At 28.4% G+C, this 22,733-nt stretch overlaps 1 protein-coding gene across 1 annotated transcript in view; it reads left to right on the top strand.

Moving 5' to 3' along the window:
• The window catches only part of LOC100197502 (akirin-2), a 29,192-nt gene extending 6,940 nt beyond the window's left edge, over positions 1–22,252 (top strand). Inside the window, exons 2-4 of the mRNA XM_065792961.1 lie at positions 806–1,102; positions 12,448–12,519; positions 21,619–22,252. Coding sequence (XP_065649033.1) covers positions 806–1,102; positions 12,448–12,519; positions 21,619–21,629 — 380 coding nt within the window. The 3' untranslated portion in view covers positions 21,630–22,252. The remainder of the gene's footprint in view (positions 1–805; positions 1,103–12,447; positions 12,520–21,618) is intronic.
• Positions 22,253–22,733: the final 481 nt, after the last annotated feature.

Genomic DNA, 22,733 nt, shown 5'->3' with positions numbered 1-22,733 from the left:
AAAAAGTTGATATAATTTTTAATCTCTGTTTAAAATACTAATTAAAAAAAATTAATTTAATTTTTTTTAATTAGTATTTTAAAAAAAATTAAATTAATTTTTTTTAATTAGTATTTCAAAAAAATTTTAAAAATGTTAATTAATTTTAATTTAAAATTTTTTAAATAAATAATATTTCTGAAATTTTCAAAAAATTTAAAAAAAATTTTACTTAATATTTCTATTTAATTAAATAATCTTATATAATTATATAATATAAATAAAAGTTTATACAACTTTCAATGGTACTTTAATTAAAATCATTAGCTACATTATTTAAAAGTGTTTTGCTAATATAAAAACGTTAGTAGAGATAAACATTTCGAAGTTATTTTAAACGTAATTAAATTTATTTTCAACATAACTAGAAACCATTTTTTTCAGTGAATTTGTTAAAAACCATGGTTAAATGGTCGAAACAAAATATTATTTGCGTGGTCATATAAAGGCTTGAAATGGCACACCTTCCTGACCAAGCCTGTATGTATGTATATATCTATTTATGTATGTATATATATACATATATTTTTATTTATATATATATATAATTATATGTATATATATAATATATATATATATATTTTTATATGTAATGTTATATATATATATGCACATATATTTACAAACTGAAATACATATGTGTATATTTACATTTAGATATTTATATAAGTGCATATTTATACCGTCATATCATATGTATGAATACTAATTTGTATATATGCGCAAATTGTTTAAATTACTTCTTTCAAAATATTAAAATGTTTAGAGGATCTTGCTAAAAATGTTCAAGAAGAATGGTGTCGATATCGTTGTAGAAAAAAATGTATATCTCCTTCATCCCCACCAAATAGTATGCAATTTCAGCAGTGTACAAGTTTGTATTGGAATGGATCATCTTCTAACACGTCAAGTATATCAATGTCACCACCAAGATCACCTAATGGAAGTGATTCTCCCTCATTAAAAATAAAACAAGTAGTTTTATTATGTGAAAGATTATGGAAAGAAAGAGAGGAAAAATTAAGAGAAGAATATGACCAAGTATTAAATGAAAAGCTAGCTGGTAGTTTTTTACTTTTTTTTAAATTAGTAAAATGAATATTAAAATACATATTTTTATAAAAGCACCAAGTTAAACATGTGAAATAAATAAATGAAATACAGTAACAAATTAAGAAATAAATTTAAATGAGTGATATACATATACATCATTTATATATATATATATATATATATATGTGTGTGTGTGTGTGTGTGTGTGTGTGTGTGTGTGTGTGTGTGTGTGTGTGTGTGTGGCTATTCTAGATCGTTTTTGACAGTGCTGACTAGTGATATACATATACATACATTTTATACTAGTGATATACATATACATACAGCGCCAACTGTATTTGGGTGCTGCCCAAATTCAGAAATGGAGGGCTTTTTTGTTTTCCAGCATTTCAGCAAATATTGTTTTTTTCACACAAAAAAAACAATATTTGCATACACACACAGCAAATTTCCTTATGAAAAGGCGCCAGCACGAGGGGTACCGTTGCCTAAATTATTTTCCCAGAATAGCCCCTGTGTATATATATATATATGTATATATATATATATATATATATATATATATATATATATATATATATATATATATATATATATATATATATATATATATATATATATATATACAGGCTTTGTTAAGAAGCATTACGCAGCTCGCATTTTGCTTGCGAAAAGGCGATTTGCCTACGCGTTCAGCAGTTTTGCGCTACGCAAAAACTTATATCTTTTAGAATATTTAAATTATCTTTTGATTGTCATTAACGTGACGTAACGGTTATTTAAAGCAATTTAACCGCAATTGTAAATTAATAGATTTTTTGTTAAAGAAACAGTTTATTTCTTAATTTTTTTTGTTGTTGTTAAAAATTAGTTGAAAAAAAAAAAAAGTGTTTTAAGTTTTATCTTAAGGAATTAGATATATAAATTCCTTTTACATATAAAAATTATTTTTAGTCATAAAAGTTGAAAAAATGCACGATTTATTTTGATGTAAATATTTTATTAATAAGGTATTTTGTTTATTGTTAATTCAATAACGTAAAGTTTTAAAGGCGTTCGTTTAATTTATGAAAATAAAATATGATCGCGAATATGTTATCAGTAACCAATAAATAATAATAATAAAAAACTCTATTGTTTAAAAACATTATTAAAAAGAGTTCACAAATTAAATAAATAAAAAATTTATCAACAGTTAATAAAATAACCAAAAACTAACTGAATCGATGTATACAAAAACGTTCTAAGTCATAAAAACTATTTTTAAGTCAGACAACTTGAACTATGTATAACACATATATATATCACAAATTTTGATATATATTTTAACAAATCTAATATTTAAAGATGTCAAAAAGCATCCATTTTTTTGTTGTTGAATTTATTAAAGTAATAATTTGGATTTAATAAGTTTTTCTTGTTCCCCGAAAAAATAGTTTTTATGACTTAGAACGTTTTTGTATACATCGATTCAACTGTAAAATCATAAGAAAATAAACAAAGATTATTTTACGTTTCATGAAAAAAATATTTTTTTTCAAAATAAAATTTAGTTCATATTTAAAAAAAATAACAAAAATGATTTTTTAAATAAAAACTTAGATTTTATTTGTAACTTTTGTTATAGTGAGAAAAAAACAAACTGTTTGTATGATTTTTAACGCGTTAATAAAATAACTTTAATTACAATGCGGTACTTGAAAAGACGCTAGTGACGCAATATAACTTCTAACGATGCAAAATATATTTGCTGAGTTGGGTTACTTAAAAATGCGTTACGCGTTTTCGCTACGCAGCGAAATCTCGTAACAAGACCTGTGTATATATATATATATATATATATATATATATATATATATATATATATATATTATATATATATATATATATATAATCCTCGGAGTTGGGAAAAATGAGGTCGGCAATAATTTGCCAACCTCAATCTTTTAAAGGTTGGTATCAGGTCGGCAAAAAAAGTTTGATACAAAGGTTTTACCATAAAGCATAGAAGTTAGGCTGGAATTGCCAAATGCCGACCCTAATTCCAAGGGTTGTATATATATATATATATATATATATATATATATATATATATATATATATATATATATATATATATATATATATACATATATGTATTTATATATATATATATAGAACTCTTATATGTTGTCAGAAAGTTTTTTCCGTATTTTGTTGACAAAAAGTAAAAATTAAAATGCAAGACCGGAATTTTTTTTTTATTAATTGATAGACTGCCTGCCCCAACCAAACCCTCAGTCGATGTAGCAGCACTCCCTTGCGGGTCAGGCTAAAAGATAGTAGATGTAGCAGCACTCCGTTGCAAGTCAGGCTATTTGTCAGTCGATGTACCAGCACTCCCTTGCGAGTCAGGCTATAAGATAGTTGATGTTGCAACAATCCGCGCATGATTTACAGTAAAAAAAAATAAAAATAAAACATTTTGTTAAAGAAATTAAAAATAAAAACATTGTTTATATTGTTAAAAACATTGAGAATGTTTTTAAAAACATTCTGGTCAATTAAATTTGCGTTTGTGGTTTTTTTAAAAAACCATTAATTTGTAATTAAATTAATGGTTTTCACTTTCGTCCAACACGCAAATGTTGGACGAATGTCAAAAGTAATTAAAAGTGGCGTATGTGTTGGCGTAAGAATCATTTTTTTCCTTCCGTGCTTCCTAAATGCAACAAACTATATATATATATATATATATATATATATATATATATATATATATATATATATATATATATATATATATATATATATATATATATATATATATATATATATATATATATATATATGTATATATATATATATATATATATATATATATATATATATATATATATATATATATATATATATATATATATATATATATATATATATATATATATATATATCAACTCTGAAGGTAACTCCGACCCTAACTCTGAGGGTTGATATATATATATCAACCCTCAGAGTTAGGGTCGGCATTCGGCAATGCTGACCTAACTGCCGACCTTCAAATAATTGAGGTCGGCAAAAAATTACCAACCTCGTTTCTATATTTTATGGTAAGACCTTTGTATCAAACTTTTTTTGCCGACCTTTAAAAGATTGAGGTTGGCAAATTATTGCCTACCTCATTTTTCTAAATTCCGAAGGTTGATTTATATATATATATATATATATATATATATATATATATATATATATATATATATATATATATATATATATATATATATATATATATATATATATATATATATATATATATATATATATACACACACATACATATACATATATATATACATGTACATGAGTGAGGAAAATATAATAATATTTGGTGTCCCTGAACCAGACTATGCAACAGATGTTGCCTAAGTACCGCTAGCAACATTAAACTACATCACAGAGGTCTTAACAGTACTAGGCCTCACCAATCATGATGTTAGTTTCTCCAGGCGCCTAAACTCAAAAAAATTATCAAATAGCCGGCCTATTATGGTAGAAATTAAGGAGGTTGCCAAAAAAATATAGCCCTTGTGTACTCTTGAAAACTTGCTACACATGAAACTTTCAAGAAATACTTAGTCAGTCCTTACTTGTCACCAGCTGAAAGAGAGTTTAAGTATCAACTATGCAAAGACCACAACACTTGTAATGATAAACTTTGAATTGATAACCCTTACGCGCCCTTTCACTGGAGCATTTGCAATGCCCTCACTCCTCGCTTGTGCCCTCACTCCTCGCTTCACATCAACCAATTAGCTCAGCAGCCAACACCAATTGCTTACCAACCATCTGCACCACTAACATGTGTTCTCTCTGTAACAAAATCGAGATCTTTAATCAACTTCTCACAGATACCAACATTGATATTGCCTGCTTAGCTGAAATGTGGCTAAGCTCTGCTGATAAGCAAGTTATTCTCTCTCAAATCAATAGTAATTACATTTATATAAGTACTGTATGTGAGGATCGCATAGGTGGTGACACTATTATATTTTAAAATAAAAAATATTTAGATAAAACAGAACAAATAAAACTGACAACCGACTCCCTATCTAATTCAGTACCTAAACAAGAAATCGAACTATCACTCGAGTGTACCTCAAATACCTACCCCAAGGATACTCATGTCTAATAATATGCGCCTATATCCCGGTTTGGTCTAAAAATGCACAACATGAAGCATCATATCAACTTGCACAACTAATTGAACCAGCAATAATTCACTGCACAATTGGCAACAAACCACTTATAGTTTTCCCAGGAGATCTAAATGGTTGCCCTACTGACTTTATTTGTCGTTCTCACCAGCTCATTCACCTTAATTCACAACCTACCGGAAATCAGTAATTCTTGACATCATCTTAAGTAATGCTCCAAAATGTTACGTATCCAATACCCTTCCCAGCTTTGGAAGTTCAGACCACCTCATTGTAGTTAGTCAGCTTCCACACAATCCCTACAAAACCACTCGCTCGGCTCCCCGAAAGGTCACATATCAGTCAGGTAGAGTTGCTGATACTGATCCATTAATATAATATACCAATCTTGAAACCCTAGTTGACTTACCATATGAAATGCAAGCCGCTTGCAATAACTTTTATTCTATACTCTATACTCAAGACATGTGCCAACCATTTAGAACAACAACGCTTGTCAACCCCAAACCTTGGATGACATCGTTTATTCAGAGCATTATAAAAGAATATCAACAGCTTTATTCTTCTGGTCATTATTCTGAGTGGAAAGTACTTGCAAATCAAGTCATCAAACTAATCACCAAAAGAAAATGTATATATAACCGACGCCTCTCTTCTGGTAAAACAATTTTTTGGCTCGAAGTCGGGCTTGGCGATAAAAGACAAATCACTGATTCTATCTCTAAGATGTTAGCAAACCAATTAAATGATCATTTCCAAAATGTTTGGAGCGATAAGAAACAGCCTAACCTCTCATTCTTCATCAATTGTCAAGTAGACCTACCTATTACCCCCATTTTTACCATTAATAACATTCTCAACCAACTCATCAAACTAAAGACAGGATCATCAGGACCTGATAATCTCTCCCCACATTTACTCAAATCTGCTCGCTTAGAAATTGCCCCTTCACTCTATATCCTATTTAACTGCCTCATAGAAAACTGTTACTTCCCTGAATGGAAATCAGCAAACATAACACCAATTCCTAAAATCTCAAACCTGCTATCTTCCAACAACTATCGTCCAGTTGCTATTATGTCCGCATTATGCAAAGTTTTTGAAAGCATTGTCATCGTCCAACACACCAAGCACATCTGGGTCTCATAGTACAATAGACGCTGTTATTCAAATTATAGAGTATTGAAGTCATGCTAAAGATTTTTGCAATATTCTTCAATTTTGCAAAAGCATTTGATCTTGTTGATTATGACAAGTTGCTACTAAAGTTGGTGGATATTCTACCTAACTGGCTCACACCTTGGATCGCAGCTTACTTATCTAATCGTCGCCAAAGAGTAAAAACAAGTGATCACACCACTAATTGAAAATATATACAAGCCGGAGTACTACAAGGTAGTGTTCTCAGCCCAATCTTGTTCATTCTCCTTATTTCTGACATTAACACCTACCTCCCACCTGAAACCATTCTCCAAAAATATGCTGACCTACATTATATATGATAAGGTTCCTGCCAATTTACCTCAATCCATTGCTGATGGCGTTGCACATTGGTCTGTGGCCAGTGGAATGATACTCAACAGCTCAAAATGTAAAGTCTTAAAATCAATACCCGGTGCTCCGACACTCATGCTTTACCATCTCCCATACTCAATAATACTGAACTTAAAATTGTATACAGCTACCAATACCTTGGAATCCTGCTCAATGAGAATCTTGATTGGGATGAACAATGGATAAAAGTGCATAACACTATAAAATCAATACCATTTCTACTCAAGGGCTTTAAGCAAATCGGACACACTCAGCCCAACCATCTACAACTCTACAGGTCTTACGCTATTAGCCACATAATATATAGTGCCCCAGTTATCACCTCTTGTAGTCTTGTAACAAAAAAAGAGATACAACATTTCCACAAATATGCCTTACACATCATCAGAGTTGATGCAACCAACTCGAGCCGTTTCAATATTTGTTTTGACATTGAAGAATTACTAGACCTGTAATAATATTCTTAAAAAGATCCTTGCTGACACAAACCATCTGGTAACCACTAAATTACCTCGCACCAATAGCGGAAACCCCAACAGATTCCCATTTGCTCTAAATACCACAATCACTACTACCTACAAGCAATCCTTTATTCAAAAATACCCTCAGTATTATCTTGTTCTATCTACAAATGTAATAAATAAAATGTTCTACCTAATATGTTGTATATATATATATATATATATATATATATATATATATATATATATATATATATATATATATATATATATATATATATATATATATATATATATATATATTGTATTTATTTTATATATTAGATATAACATTTTATTTATTACATTTGTAGACAGAACAAGATAATACAGAGGGGACAATATATAGGCCTCAACAAAAGTAAATGAGTGTCAAAGCAGAAAAAAGCTCTTCTATAATGAACATGGAAAGCAGCTTCTCTAAACAGCTTATGGGAGGTTTTGGTTTTTGTGCAAGCTATCTGTTTATTCATTAACTCAATTGTTTATTAAATACAAAAATTACTTAAGTTCTAAGAATATTATAAATTTATTTTTTCATAGTGGGGTTTTTTTTTTAAGAAACTTTTTTTTTGTTTAAGAAACCGATCAGTCTAATTTATTTAAAAACATTTGCATTTTCATTTGGCGCTCTTTTATATATATATATATATATATATATATATATATATATATATATATATATATATATATATATATATATATATATATATATATATATATATATATATACATATAAACATACATGCATGTATATATATATATATATATATATATATATATATATATATATATAAATATATATATATATATATATATATACACTCTTGTTTGGTCATTTTTAATTTCTCCAATAAAATGTCAAGTTTATGTTCTTTTTAAAAAAAATTGTTTTAAAGGGATCCCAAACCGCTGAGATATGTTCAGGCTTTGTTTTAAATAAAAAATGCTTAAAGCATTAGCTTAAAATAATATTTGACGTCATAAAATTCTCTTTTTTTTTTTTTATCTTTTAAAGACATTTTTTAAAAATACAACTTTTTTTAAAATACTGCAATAGTATTAATTATCGCAAAACAATTTAAATGCTATTTAACAGCTTTTTTTATTATTACTATAAGGGAATGTTTATTTTCTTTTATTTATTTTTAATATCAACAAGGGTTGAATTAAGCAATCGTGATTTGCAAAATCTAGAAAAATATCTGATCTTCAAAATTTCAGTTTATGCAAAGCTGTGTACTTTTTTTTCAGGGAGCAAATTATCTTAAGTTTGTTATCGAAAAAGTTATAAAAAACAAAGCAGAACAATAAACTTACGACTACAAAAGTAATAACACTCTAGTAACTAACTGCATTATAATAGTAAGAAAATTATAATAGTTTTATTACTTTTATAAAGCACTTATAACTTTTAAAGTTCGTTCTTTGTTCAAACAACTTTAGTAATTACAAACTTTAATCAAAGTAGAAAAGCATCTAGAAAAAATCAAGTGAATATTCAAATATTATTAAAAATTTCAGGAACTTTTACAAATACACTTAAATAACTTTATAAAAAGTTTAGCATTATGAAAAACGTTACTAATAGTCCGTAAAAACAGGCGTTAATTTTAAAATCGACCAATAAAAAGTTATTATTTAATTTTCAAAATTAATGGGCGTATTTGCAGACCATTGGTAACGTTTTTCATAATGCTAAACTTTTTATTCAGTATGTTTTTATAAAGTTGTTTAAGTTCCTTAATAAGTTTTAAATATTATTTGAATATCCACTCTATTTTTCTAGATGCTTTTTGACTTGAATTAAAATTTGGGATTACTTTGGGATTGTTTGAACAAAGAATGAATTATAAAAGTTATAAGTGAGTTTTAAAAATATTAACACTATTATAGTGTTGTTACTTTTATAATGTAGTTAGTTACTAGAGTGTTATTACTTTTGTTGTTGTAAGTTTATTGTTTTATTTTTTATCACTTTTTTGCTAAGAAATTTAAGTTGATTCGCCTCTTGAAAACAAAGAACATGGTTTTGCATTTCGCGATTGCTTAATTTAACCCTTGATTGAATAATTAAATTTAATATTGCATTTTTTTAAATGTTTAATATTAACAAGTTTCCTTTTTTTCTCAACATTTGCATAAATGAATTAAAATATGTTAAATTAAGGAATTTTTAAAATGATTATTTCTTAAATTTCTAATTGCGGCTTTGCAACTGCAAATGATTTTTTATTTAAAAAAAATTAGCGAGTTAACAAATAAAAAAATTATGTTAATTTATTTATAGTTATAGTTTATTATTTCATTATTAAAATTATATCGCTGTTTAAAATTAGGTACTTCTTTTATCTTACCGCTTATTGAATAATTTAAAAGTTAAAAAATGATAAAATGTAGGTTAACCGAAAATGCTTACTGCTTACATAAAATTGCTTAAGGCGTACGTAAATTTTTCTACACGTGATGCTTTAAAACAAGACCTGATGTTGTGTTCATATTAAAGAGAATGATTAAAAAAAAAACGCTTGGGCTAAATTTTTTTGATTAAAAAAAACAAACAATAAATGCATATCAGTTTTGTTATAGGCCAAATAGTTGTCAGAATATGTGCTACAATCTACAGACTTGATAATTTATTTAAGCGCCTTTTATTCCTAAGAGTTTTAGTACATGACATCGTTGATTTTTTTTTGTTTGTTTGTTTAAAAAATCATTAATGCAAACAAGCAAAAAATGTTTAAATTTATAGCAATAAAACGCGCTTAATGAATTATAAAGTCTGTAGATTGTGGCGTATATTATGAAGACTATTTGGCCTTCAACAAAACAGAGAAGATGAGCTTCGACTAAAACAAAAAAGTTAGTTTTTCTTGGTATGCATTTACTCTTTTGTTTTAATCAAAGAAATAAAGTATTAGTATACTCAGAATTTTTTTATCTTAGTCAATCAGGGTTTAAAATTCCCAAAATTCAATGACTTTTTTTTTGTGTCTAAAATTTTGTGAAGTAAAAAAAAAATTTTTTAAGTTATTTTTTTATTGTTGTTATGCGTTATGTAAAAACATTTCATTAGAGAGTAAACTTTCTTTTTTTACACAATGCTAAACGCTTTTAAAATGCTATTAAATAAATTATCAAAGAATATCAAATAAAACTTTTATTTATTTCAAAAGTATTTTTGTTTTAATGATGAATGTAATTTTTCTAAAACAATTTGTATTCTTAATTTATAAGCAACGATGACTATCAATGTGTTTCAATAAACTTTTTATAAAAAACATATTAAGTTAATATCATCAAAAACATTCAAAAGTCTTTTTTTTTTTTTGCTGTTTTGTAAACTTTCTAATTAAATGTTTTTTTACTACCCTAAGCACTTCTTATAAAATTTACAAATTTTAACGATTGTTATTAATAAAAAGCATTATACATTAATAAACAAAGAATATTATTAAAAAGTTATATTTTATTTAAAAGTTTGTTTATTACTATGTTTGAATGCAATTAAATATTATCTTTGATAAGTCTTAATTGTGTAAATTAAAATACTTAAAATTTTATCGCTTTACCATTTGTTTAGTTTAGGCCTATAATTAGTACTAAAGTTTGCTTTTAATTAACAGATGTATAAAACATTAGAAAAGATTAAAGTTTTAAAGTTATTCAACCTTAACGTAAATATAAACATAATTAAAAATAACTTTCTAATAGAGTTTTAGTTTTCTTCGGGTTGGAGTATTTTTTTTCTTTTTTTTAACTTCTTTTTAAGATTTCTTTCGTTTTTTATAGTTTAGCTTGTTTATAATTTTCTTTCTTTTGTCTGGTTTTTTCAGCGCGTTTTCAAACAACTAAAAACCTGAGGTAAAGCTTTCAAAAAAAATAAGAGCAAGTGTGGTTAGGAATAGAGTGCAATCGCACGCCTTTCCTGTCCACGTCTGATATATATGTATGTATATATAGTGTTGTACATACATATATATATATATATATATATATATATATATATATATATATATATATATATATATATATATATATATATATATATATATATATATATATATATATATATATATATATATATGTATATATATATATATATATATGTATATATATATATATATGTATATATATATATGTATATATATATATATATATATATATATATATATATATATATATATATATATATATATACATACACTATAGAATTTTTTGCTCTATCATACAGTATAAAACTATTTGGTTTTTTTTTCTTCTTGTGAAGAACAATTACGAGTCAATTGTGTCAACACTACGAAGCGAAAAAAACTTTTATTAGAGTGTAGCCATATTAAAGCAATCTAATTCCACAATAAACATGCTAAACTCATTTGATCAAATCAAGATCACCTCTAATAATGCTAAACCATTATTTTACACCTATTAAAAAAAAATGTTAGAAGGATTCTAAAAAATGCATACCCCAAAAATATAGCTTGTTAACAGAAAAAATTATAAAAATTATAACTATAAATATTTGCTGATTTTTGAAACTTTTCCCTAATACTTTTAAATAAATTTTCAAAGCTATTATACTTAATTTTCTTGAAACTTCTCCCTAATATTTATAAATAAATTTTGAAATTTATTATACGAAATCTTCTTGGAACTTCTCCCTAATATTTTTTAATAAGTTTTCAAAGCTATTATACTAAATTCTTTTCTGTTTATGATTATTTCATAAAATCTAGTTTATTAAAATTATTTAAGAAATATTTCATATTTTTTAAAAAAGATTTTTTCAAAGAAAAAAAGATCTATGGATAGCATCTGTGCTATCCATAGATCTTTTTTTTTTTGAAAAATCTTTAAAAAATTTTTTGACAGTACAGTGAGAGCTAATGTCATTTTTTGTCATTTAATGTCAATTTGGCAAAAGATGGAAAGAGTTGTATTTTTAAAATAAAGTTACAAATAAAATACAGATATATATACTTTAACTTAATGTATTATTGCTATAATCTTTAGGAATCGTTTTTAACCACTTTTTATAGACTTTTCTCAGTCCACACACACACATTTAATAAATGTTATTATAAAGTTACTTGAATGAATATTTTTAGAGCAATACGAGTCATTTTTAAAGTTTACACAAGATCAAATAATGAGAAAGTATCAGCATTCATCTTATAGCTGTAAGCATTTTATTTATTATAGTTTTTACTAAATGATTGCTTAGAATTTATGTTTTTTATTTTTCGTTGGTTTATAATAATTATTGTGATGCAAAATGGTAGTATAAACATGAATTGTGATGGTCCAAAGACATTTAGCAATCTTACTGATTTATGATAACTGATTTTCTGTACGAGTTTTGATTGTAAAATTGTTCCTTTATAAATTTTTTGAATCCATTCTTTAATTCTATTATTAACTTCTTAAATTATTTTTAAAATTTCAACATAGTTTTGTCTGGATTATTATAAGGACTTTCAACCACTAGAGTCTAACCGAGTTAGCATCATTTAAAAAAAGTAGAGTCAAGGTTAAGGTTAGGTAACTCTAATTGTTGCATAACCATGGCATAGTAAAAATTTATATTGTCAAAGGGCATTCTAATTGCCAAAGTGGTTGCCAAATGGTATTCAAATCATTTTGAATTGAAAAAGTATGAAGACTTAAAAGTTAGAATAAAAATAAAAGTTTGTTTTTTATTACTTAAAGTAATCTTTAAGGGGTAAACAGATTCTATCTGTTGACCAGCCTCACACCCCTTCTTCATCTATTAGGCTGGCGCAGATGTATTTTTAATACATTGTTTAAAGCTTAGGATGTTGAATGCTGGATCTTCTTGACTCAATGCATGGGTTTTGCTTGTGTCTCTGTTTTTATGACTAGGCAACTCATTCTATTATCTCCTAATGAGGGTACACCTCTAAAACTCAGTTTTATGGTTCTTAGGCTGGCTGGTAGTCAGGTTTCCCGAACTCTGTGGTAGCTCTCAGAGAGGCTGATTCCATCAACAGCTGAAAAATATCAAAGTATTAAGAGTGCCATGTTGCGCTTGGATGGTGTCCCTGTGCATTGCCATAGCCACATTTGAAGCCCTTTGTTACGGCTTAGGGTTTATTAATAGTAATGAGGCAATTGCTTAGGCTATTTAAAGAGTTCTGAGTACTATCTATGCTTTGAGTCAAGTTCTTTGACAAATTTAAAAATGAATAAAGTACCAAAAGCTGTAAAACACAAAAACCACTCTTTTTGATGTTATTTCTGATCATATTGACCAAGTCCTCTCTCTTTATCCATCAGCCAATATTCTTGTTGTCAGTGACTTTAATACTCATCACACTGAATGGCTTGGCTATAGTGTCAGTGACTTGGCAGGCAAAAAAGCCCACAACTTTTGCCTTTTTCAATCCCTAACTCAAATAGTCAACTTTCCAACTCGCTTTCCAGACAACCCGAATCATTTACCTTTTCTATTCTACTCAACTTATGTCTTATTTCTGATCCTAGTCAGTGCTCAGTCTCTCCACATCTACCCTTAGGTGCTTCTGATCACAGTTTGATCTCTCTAAAACTAATATCTCATTCTTCTTCATCCTCTGAATCCCCCTATCATTGTACCTTTTACAACTACCTTAAAGCTGAATGGGGTTCTTTCCATGATTTTTTTGTGATGGCACTTAGGTAGAAATCTTTTGTCTTCCTGTCGACAAATGTGCTTCTTACATAACTTCGTGAATTCAGGCTGGCATGGAATCTTTTATTCCCTCTAAACGATTCCAGGTCAAGCCTCACTCTCCTCCACGGTTTTCCTCACATTGTGCTGCTGCAATTGCCAATCGAAACCGTTACGTTCATATTTATCAGCAAAACAGTTCTCCAGAAAACAGGCGTCTGTTTATTACTGCTAGAAACCATTGTAAAAAGGTTTTGTCTAATCCCAAAGCCCACTATTTTCAGGTTATGAAATCTTGTATTTCATCACAAAAATTAGGCTCTCATGCCTTCTGGAGAATCTTTGATATTATCAAAAATAAGGGCAAATCTGTAATTCCACCTCTCTTGTATGGTTCAGACTTTGTCACCTCTCCTAAAGACAAAGCTGAATTGTTTCCTAAGAACTTTTCAACAATATCATCTCTTGATTCCACTAGTTGCGTTCTACCTGATATAATCAACAACAGGTTGATCCAATGCTTGACATTCATATCACTCCAGCTTCTGTATCTAAAATGATTTTCTGGTTAGACTCTTCTACAGCTTGTGGCCCGGACAGAATACCTGTTATTGTCTTGCAGAAATGTTCTCCAGAGCTGTCATCTATACTCTCAAAACTATTTAACAAATGCTTATCAGTCTTGTTTTCCAGCCTGCTGAAAAGCGGCATCTGTTATCCCTATCTTCAAAAATTCTGGAGAGGGATCTGATTCGTCTAACTACCGTCCTATTAGTCTTCTTCCTATCATAAGCAATGTTTTTGAATCTTTAATTAACAAACACTTAATTTCTGATCTTGAATCTAATAACTTGCTTTCTGATCATAAATATGGATTTCGATCTTCTCGTTCTATAGCTGATTTGCTAACAGTGATAACCGATAGGTTTTATTGTACAATAGGTAGAGGTGGCAAGGTTCAGGCCATCGCTCTTGACATTTCTAAAGCTTTTGATAAAGTTTGGCATGCTGGTCTTCTCCATAAGCTTTCTTCTTACGGTGTATCTGGCAACATCTTTAAGTTTATTGAATCCTTTCTTTCCAATTGTAGAATAAAAGTTGACCTTGATGGACAGCACTCTTCTTATTCTGTTACTTCAGGGGTTCTTCAAGGTTCTATCCTTGGCCCTATACTCATTTTAATTTACATTAATGATCTTCCAGATATTCTGACATCCAAGGTGGCATTGTTCGCTGATGATACTACCATTTATTCTTGTCATGATAAAAAGCCAACACTCTCTGATTGCTTGGAGGAGGCATTTGAGCTTGAAAAGGATCTCACTTCTGCTACAGCATGGGGCTCACAATGGCTGATGAACTTCAATTCAGATAAAACTCAATTTTTTTCAGCCAATCCTTATCGCAATAATTTAGATCTTTCTATATTTATGAACGGTGATGTACTCGATGAGTCATCCACTCTTCATATTCTAGGATTAACTCATACTTCGGATCTTTCTTGGAAACCATATATCAAATCTGTTGCAAAGCTAGCATCTGCTAAGGTTGCATCTCTTTATCGAGTTCGACACATATTTACTTCGGATTCTATTCTCTATTTCTATAAGTCTCAAATCCGGCCTTGTATGAAATACTGTTGCCATATCTGGGGTGGATCTTCACGTCTTTGTAATGTTGCTTCTCTTTCTTTTTTCTACAAATACTATAATGGTAACCATGAGCGAGATCTCGTCTCGTTTCTCGTGAGAATTGGGACTTCTCGTGAGATACGAGAAATAGAAAGTTCTCGCAAGAAGTAGAACGGGACTTAAATATTATATTATTTTCCAAATTAAAAATTATTATAATTTACAAAATGCTTAATAATTTGTTTTTTTAATTAATTAATATTTTGACTCCGTGATTTTAATAAATCTAATTAAAAATTTAATTTGTTTATTACAAAAACAAATTAAATTTTTAAATAGATTTTTAATTAAATTTTTTTATTAGATTTTTTTTTTAAATCTAATTAAAAAATTTTAATTAGATTTTAAATATTTTTAATTAGATTTTAAATAGAAAAACTTTTTGTATAAAATGGTGCACTTTCGACTTAATTTCATTAGTTTACCAGTGGAATTCAACTTGACACATATTGTTCATATTGAAAAGAAATATGCTTGCCTCATTTCAACGATCAAAAATGTCACCAAGAAATAACAAAATCTGGAGATATTTTCAAAAAACAAGTGACGGCGCTGAATGTAAGGTGTGCAAAAAGTCTTTGAAAACAAAAGATGGAAACACTAGCGGACTTCATCGTCACCTCGAAAAAAACACAGCCCAGATTACGTTGAGTATTCTGAAAAAACTGACAACTCTCTTCTTCCTCCTCTTAAGAAGAAACAACAAACCATGGTCGAAATGCTTGAAACAAAGTAAAAATATGACAAAGACAATTCCATTCAAAAACAGTTTGACTCTGCAATGCTGGATTACTTTTGCACTGATCTGGCATCCTTTTCAGCAGTCAAAGGAAGAGGTTTCAAGAAATTGTTTGATATTGCAAACCCTAAACTGAGCCTTCATCACAGAACAACATATTCAAGAAAGCTTTCAATTCGGTCAAGAGAAGTTCAAGCTGGAATGAAGAGCATAATAACGGAGATTACGCCAAATCTAAAAAGTGTTGCATTTACTTCTGACCTTTGGACTTCTAGAGCTCAGGACAGCTACATCTCTTGGACTTTTCATGCTATTGGCGAAAATTGGAGACTACATCACTAGACAGCCTATGTCCAACAGTTCTCAGGCAGACACACAGGTATCTTAATTGAAGGAAAACTGGATTTTTTCTTAGAAGAACTAAACTTGCCTGCTGATTTGCTAATGTACTGCGCGAACGACCAGGCAAGAAACATGAAACTTGCAGTCAAATTGTCAAAGCGCCTTGACCAATACTTGTGCAACAATCATATTTTGCAATGTGCAGTTCGAGACTCATTTGGAATGACTGCTGGAATGGATGATGCGTTGCAATCATGCAAAAATTTGGCTTCTTTAACTCACCAGTCAACAGTTGCAACTGAGTTGCTTGAATCAGAATCAGATGCTCAAGGAATCAATTTTAGACAGTTACGCCTATCCGTTGACACAAGATGGAATAGTGAACTGGATTGCATGGCTTCTGTCCTACATCTAAAGAGTGCAATTATCAGCTTATGTGCAAATGAAGATATTTTTTCTTCAAAGACCATCAGTGCATCACAGTGGAAGTCAATCGAGGGAGCAGTAGAAATTTTGGCACCACTTAAAGAAGCTACAGAAACGTGGTCGGCTGAGTCTATTTCAACAATTAACACTGTCACCGATTCTCTTTATTTAATCCATGACAAAATTGATCAATTTATTGAGACGGATGGAAAAAATGGCTACAGTGTCTTGTATGCAAAAAACTTGAAAAGCTGCATTGAGAAAAGATTTCCTCTTTGTCACACTGGAAACTTATTGAGTGCTGCAGCAAACTACTTAAATCCTTCTTTAAAGGGACTTCACGTGAAGTTCTTCAAAAAATTTCAAACAACCAAAAATGGATAGCCTCACAGGTTAAGGATAATGTTGAGTGCCAACCTGTTGCCAGAGTCCTTTCAGCAGATTTGTTCCTTAATTCAAAACTGAAGCGCAAGTTAAACGTCAGACTTGAATCGCAAGAGCCAACATCTAAACTGAATCCTATTTTGAGCGAAATGTGCGCCAGTATAAATATCTCCCTGATGCCAAAAAAGACTTTCCGATTCTTGATTGGTGGAAATTGCATTCAAATACATTTTCAGAACTCTCTTCATTAGCTAGACAAATTTTAGCTATTCCAGCAAGTTCAACTAAATCAGAGAGATTTTTTAGCTCAGGTGGAAATGTCTTCCAATCATCCAAACACAACTTACACCCAGAAAAAGTAGATCAAATCATCTTAATCAGAGAAAACATTTTCTTGAAAAAATTTGGCAAAAAAATTCTGAATTAATATTTGGAAAAGTTGTTTACATTTAACAAATGTCATTTGTGTCTATTTGTCAAAAAAAATTTTTTTTTTACTTGGATTTTAATAAATTTGTTTTCAAAAATTGTTAAGTTTCTCGTCTCGTCTTGTTCTCGGTCTCACGAGAAGTACTAACTTCTCGTCTCGGTTTGAAAAAACCTAGTCTCGCTCATGGTTATATAATGGGCACTGCTCTAAAGAGCTAGCGTCTCTTGTGCGATATACTAAAATTCATTCTCGTGTTACTCGTCATTCTATTAAGTTTCATCCGTTTTCTGTGACTGTTCCTAAGTGCTTTAAAAACTTATTTGTCTAGTTTCTTTCCTCGAACATCATTTCTTTGGAATTCGCTTCCTTCATCTTGCTTTCCTGATACATATAATTTGCAATCCTTTAAGTTGTCTGTCAATCATTATCTTGCTCTACAATCTTCATCTTTTCTCTTCCAGTAACTTCCAACGTTAATTAGTGGCTGCTTGCAGCCTTGTTGGAAGGGAAGATATTTTAAAAAAAGTAAATCTAAATATTAATAAGTATGACATCTTTATTTATATCTAAATATTATTAAGTATGTCATCCTTATTTATATCTAAAGATAACAAAGTTATTTACTGTTCTAAAATAGTAAAAGAAATTAAATTGTTTGAGTATGATATTTTTTAATTTAGCACTTTTAAAAGTTTTATTTGCATGACAATGTTGTGGTTATTCGTCCAACTAGAAAAGCAAATAGCCTTAGATGCATAGATATTCTCATATATATACAGGGTGTCTGCCAGATCATGGAAAACATGGAAAAGTCAGGGAATTCAGATATTCGCAAAAAAATTAGGAGGTTTTCACGGAAATTAGGTTAAATTTTGGAAAAACCAGGGAGAAATCAGGGGAAAATGGCTCTTCGTTAAACTTACATAACTTAAATAAGTTATATATAGTACACATTTTATTTTGCAGATAGTTTTAAGAAATTCTCTTGATAAATTTAATGTGGGTTGTATTATTGTTCATATTTTTGCAGTTAAAGAGCATTTTCCTAATTTTTGTGAAGTTGAGTTTGGGTAACTTTTAATTAAATCAGGGAAAATAGGTAGAAGATCAGGGAAAAGTCAGAGAAATCCACCTTAAAATATCGTCAACACAAAGGCCATAAAAACGATCCTAAGTACCAACTACCAACAGTAAAGCACAGAGGTCGAAACGTTATGAACTGGGCTAACTTGAATAGAGATTGTATCGGTCCTATCCATTTGATTGATGGCAAAATGGACAAAAATATGTACTTTGTACATATTTTTGTATACTTAAGAATGTTATGCTACTACATGTTAAAGACAAAATGCCTCAAGGAAGGATGTTTTAGCAGGACAATGACCCATAGCACACTTCAACCCTTGTTGCTAAGGCTATTCGATTAATCGTATAGCTAAGGCTATTTGATTAATCGAATAGCCTAAGCAAAGTCCTGACCTTAATTCTATTGAATGTCTATGTAAGCACATTGATCGATAAATTTCAGGTCGAAAACCAACAAGTTAACATGATTTATTGAATACTCTTTAACAAGAATGGGGAAAAATCAAAATTATTGTGATTATGAAGCTGGTGGACTCAATGCCTTGTCACTCTCAAGCAGTAATCAATACTAAGGGCTTCCCGACGAAGTACTAAAGCAATTTACTTTAAAATAAAGCATTTTCAATTTTAAAAATGTTTAAAAAAAAATCTAATTCAAGTTTTTTTTACTGTTTGGATACTTTTGCACGCGCACATTTTAATTAAATGAATTTTTAAGATTAGATTGCTTAGATTTAGTAAAAATTCATTTGTTTTTAGATTTGTAATCAATTTTTTGACATTTCAGTGAAAATTTGAAAGAAATTGGACAATTCATTCAAAAGTTATCTCAAGTTATACTCTTGTCCGGTTACTTTTGCACGCTACTATATAACTCTGGTTGGATGAATATCATTAACCGATTTTTAAATTAGCATATATCATTTCTGCCCATTAGTATTAGTTAAGAAATAGTTGTTTTCAAAGTTCATGTGCTTGTAAATTCTTAAGTTGATGAAAGCAGTAATGTCATTTCATTTAGCTCATTTCTATTTCCTCAAATTTTTGTATATAGTAATAAGTATTTTAGTCCTGTATTTATATTACCTGGATCAACTGCTGTTCATATATGTTTTATTTTAAATATGTAAGTTTTGAGTGTTTCAGTTGAATTTATTATTTTTGTTGCAGTAAATTTGCATCTACTTTTGTTGCCTTGTATAAAATAATAATGTTTATTTTGCAGTTTATCAGATAATAATATAAAGTCCATTTGTAGTTTATCAAACAATAATATTAGGTTTATGCTGCAGTTTATCTAATAATAATATAGCATTTACGTTGCTGTTTATCAAATAATATGACTTATGTTGCAATTTATGAAATTGCCTTAATTTATGTTTAAAGTACATCTTCAATCTTTTTTGACAATTTTGCATAATAATCAAGATGATTATTTATATGGTCTGCTACTAAAATGTATGTATATATATAAAAGAAAGTTATATTTATTAAAATTGATTTCCATAAACATTGATCAAAATTAGTTAGATATATTAAAAAGAGTTAAATATATAAGAATTGACAAAAAATAAAGAAATACAATGTTTTTATGTTCAACCTCCATTATTTATAATATCATAATAAATAATTTATTGCTTAGCTGTTTTACAAAGTATTACTTGATTGTTTTCATAAAGCACATTAATAAAACATTTTTTTTAATTAGATAGGTAGTATAATTATGAACAACTTTTAATTTGTTTAGCTGCTTTTAGAACTTTTCAAATAAATTTTCAAATCAAACTCTAAATAAATATGCTTATATCTTATCTCTTGTATAAGTTAAATGATTTTTGTTCTTGATATTTACCATAATGTAGAATCCAGTATTTTGATAGAATCGGTTGCTGTTCCTGGTATCAACTTGTTTTAAAGATTATCTACATAAATATTTATTTAGGAGATATTTAGGTTTCAGCTTCCTCCCTTACTCATGCTAAAGTAGATGGGTTTAATGAAGTTTTCAATGGTGAATTGTTTTTCTGTTGCAAAAGTTATGATTAATAATTTAGAATTTATTATAAAGTTTAATATTTTAGTGAAATTTTCGATTGAGTTGAGACTATTTAACAGTTCACATTAAAATAAGAGGAAAAATAAATATTTTTATAGCTTCAAAAGTTTCCAGGATAAGGTTTAAGTGTTATACAAAACAATAAGTATTCATTAGAATAGATTTAATTATTGTATTTTATGACAAGACAAATGATTTATCTGATAATGATCTGATCCGCCAAAATAGTTTATGGTTTCCATTAAATAAATTTAACGAAGATGCAGTAAATATTATATATTCCCCCCCCCCTCCTTTCCCCTCCCCCGCCTTTGTATTAAGGACTCGAAGGTTATTTCGTATTGTCGTTGAATATTTTCGTTATTTCGTATTGTCGTTGTGTATATTCATTATGTGTTTTATATATGCCATTGAAAAGATAAAGAATTTTTTTTTGTACTTATATAATTTTTTAGATGTATCCTGAAGCAATTTGGTATTGGTTTGTAAATAGTTCGTTTGATTTGTATCATAATGTTGCACCGTATTGTTGCATCATACTGTTGCATTTCATAAAGTTTTCTTGAATAGATAATTTAATGTTTATATTTATTTTTCAAGTGTTTTTTTTTTTCGATTCGGCAAAAAATTATAACTTTACTTAATCCAATATAGCAAAATTTTTCTATATTAAAATTTTCAAAATAAATTCTGTTTGATAAAGATATAAATTGCAGCCCAAGTACTTATTTGTTTTAATTCCATTTTAAAATTTAATCAAACAGTCGATATCTAAAAGTTATCATTTTTCGTTACTTTTTATAAATAGTAAAATTTAAAGCAATATCAAACTTTTTAGTAATATAAAAAGATACTTCAAAGTTATTAGTTAAATGAATCATAACATTTTAAAATGGAGAACAAATAAGATTTCAGCGAAATTTGTGTTATAACCCTAGTTTTATGCTTTTACTTGGTTAAGGATTTTTCATTTGTGTTTGTAAAATATTTTGGCAATTTTACTTATGTAGTCCACAATTCATTGTGGGCAACTTTTTTGATGAAAGCTTATTTTTTAATCTTTTATTGAAATAGACTAAAATATTTTTGTGTATTTTTTTGGTATAAATAATAACTTACTTCGGTGTGTAAATGACTGGCATTAAAATGTATGTACCAGGTCGACCATACTTTCTCAATAATGGATTATTCAATATAGGTTATATAAAGTTATAAAAAGTTTAATATAAATTACAAGCATATAGATAACCGAGGTTCAATATTTTTATTTCTGCTAATAGAGTTATTCAAAACACCAAAGAAGGAAATCTTTTTATCGCTTATATAATCACTAAAAGCAGTCAAAATAGGTACAATTTGCAAACAGTTTTCAAGAGCAACATCTTGAACATTACTATACATCAGTTTTCAAGAGCAACATCTTGAACATTACACCAGCAATTTCTCCAATAAACTGCTGAAGATTATTATAATCCAATAAACTGCTGAAGATTATTATAATCTAATAAACTGCTGAAGATTATTATAATCCAATAATCCTCTTATTTTTCCTTCTTATTTTTCCGAAAAA

Source organism: Hydra vulgaris, chromosome 03 (genome assembly GCF_038396675.1).
Source record: "Hydra vulgaris chromosome 03, alternate assembly HydraT2T_AEP".
Classification (NCBI taxonomy): Eukaryota; Metazoa; Cnidaria; class Hydrozoa; order Anthoathecata; family Hydridae; genus Hydra; species Hydra vulgaris.
Note: the sequence above shows the minus strand (reverse complement) of the source record. Positions and strands in the feature narration are given on the sequence as shown.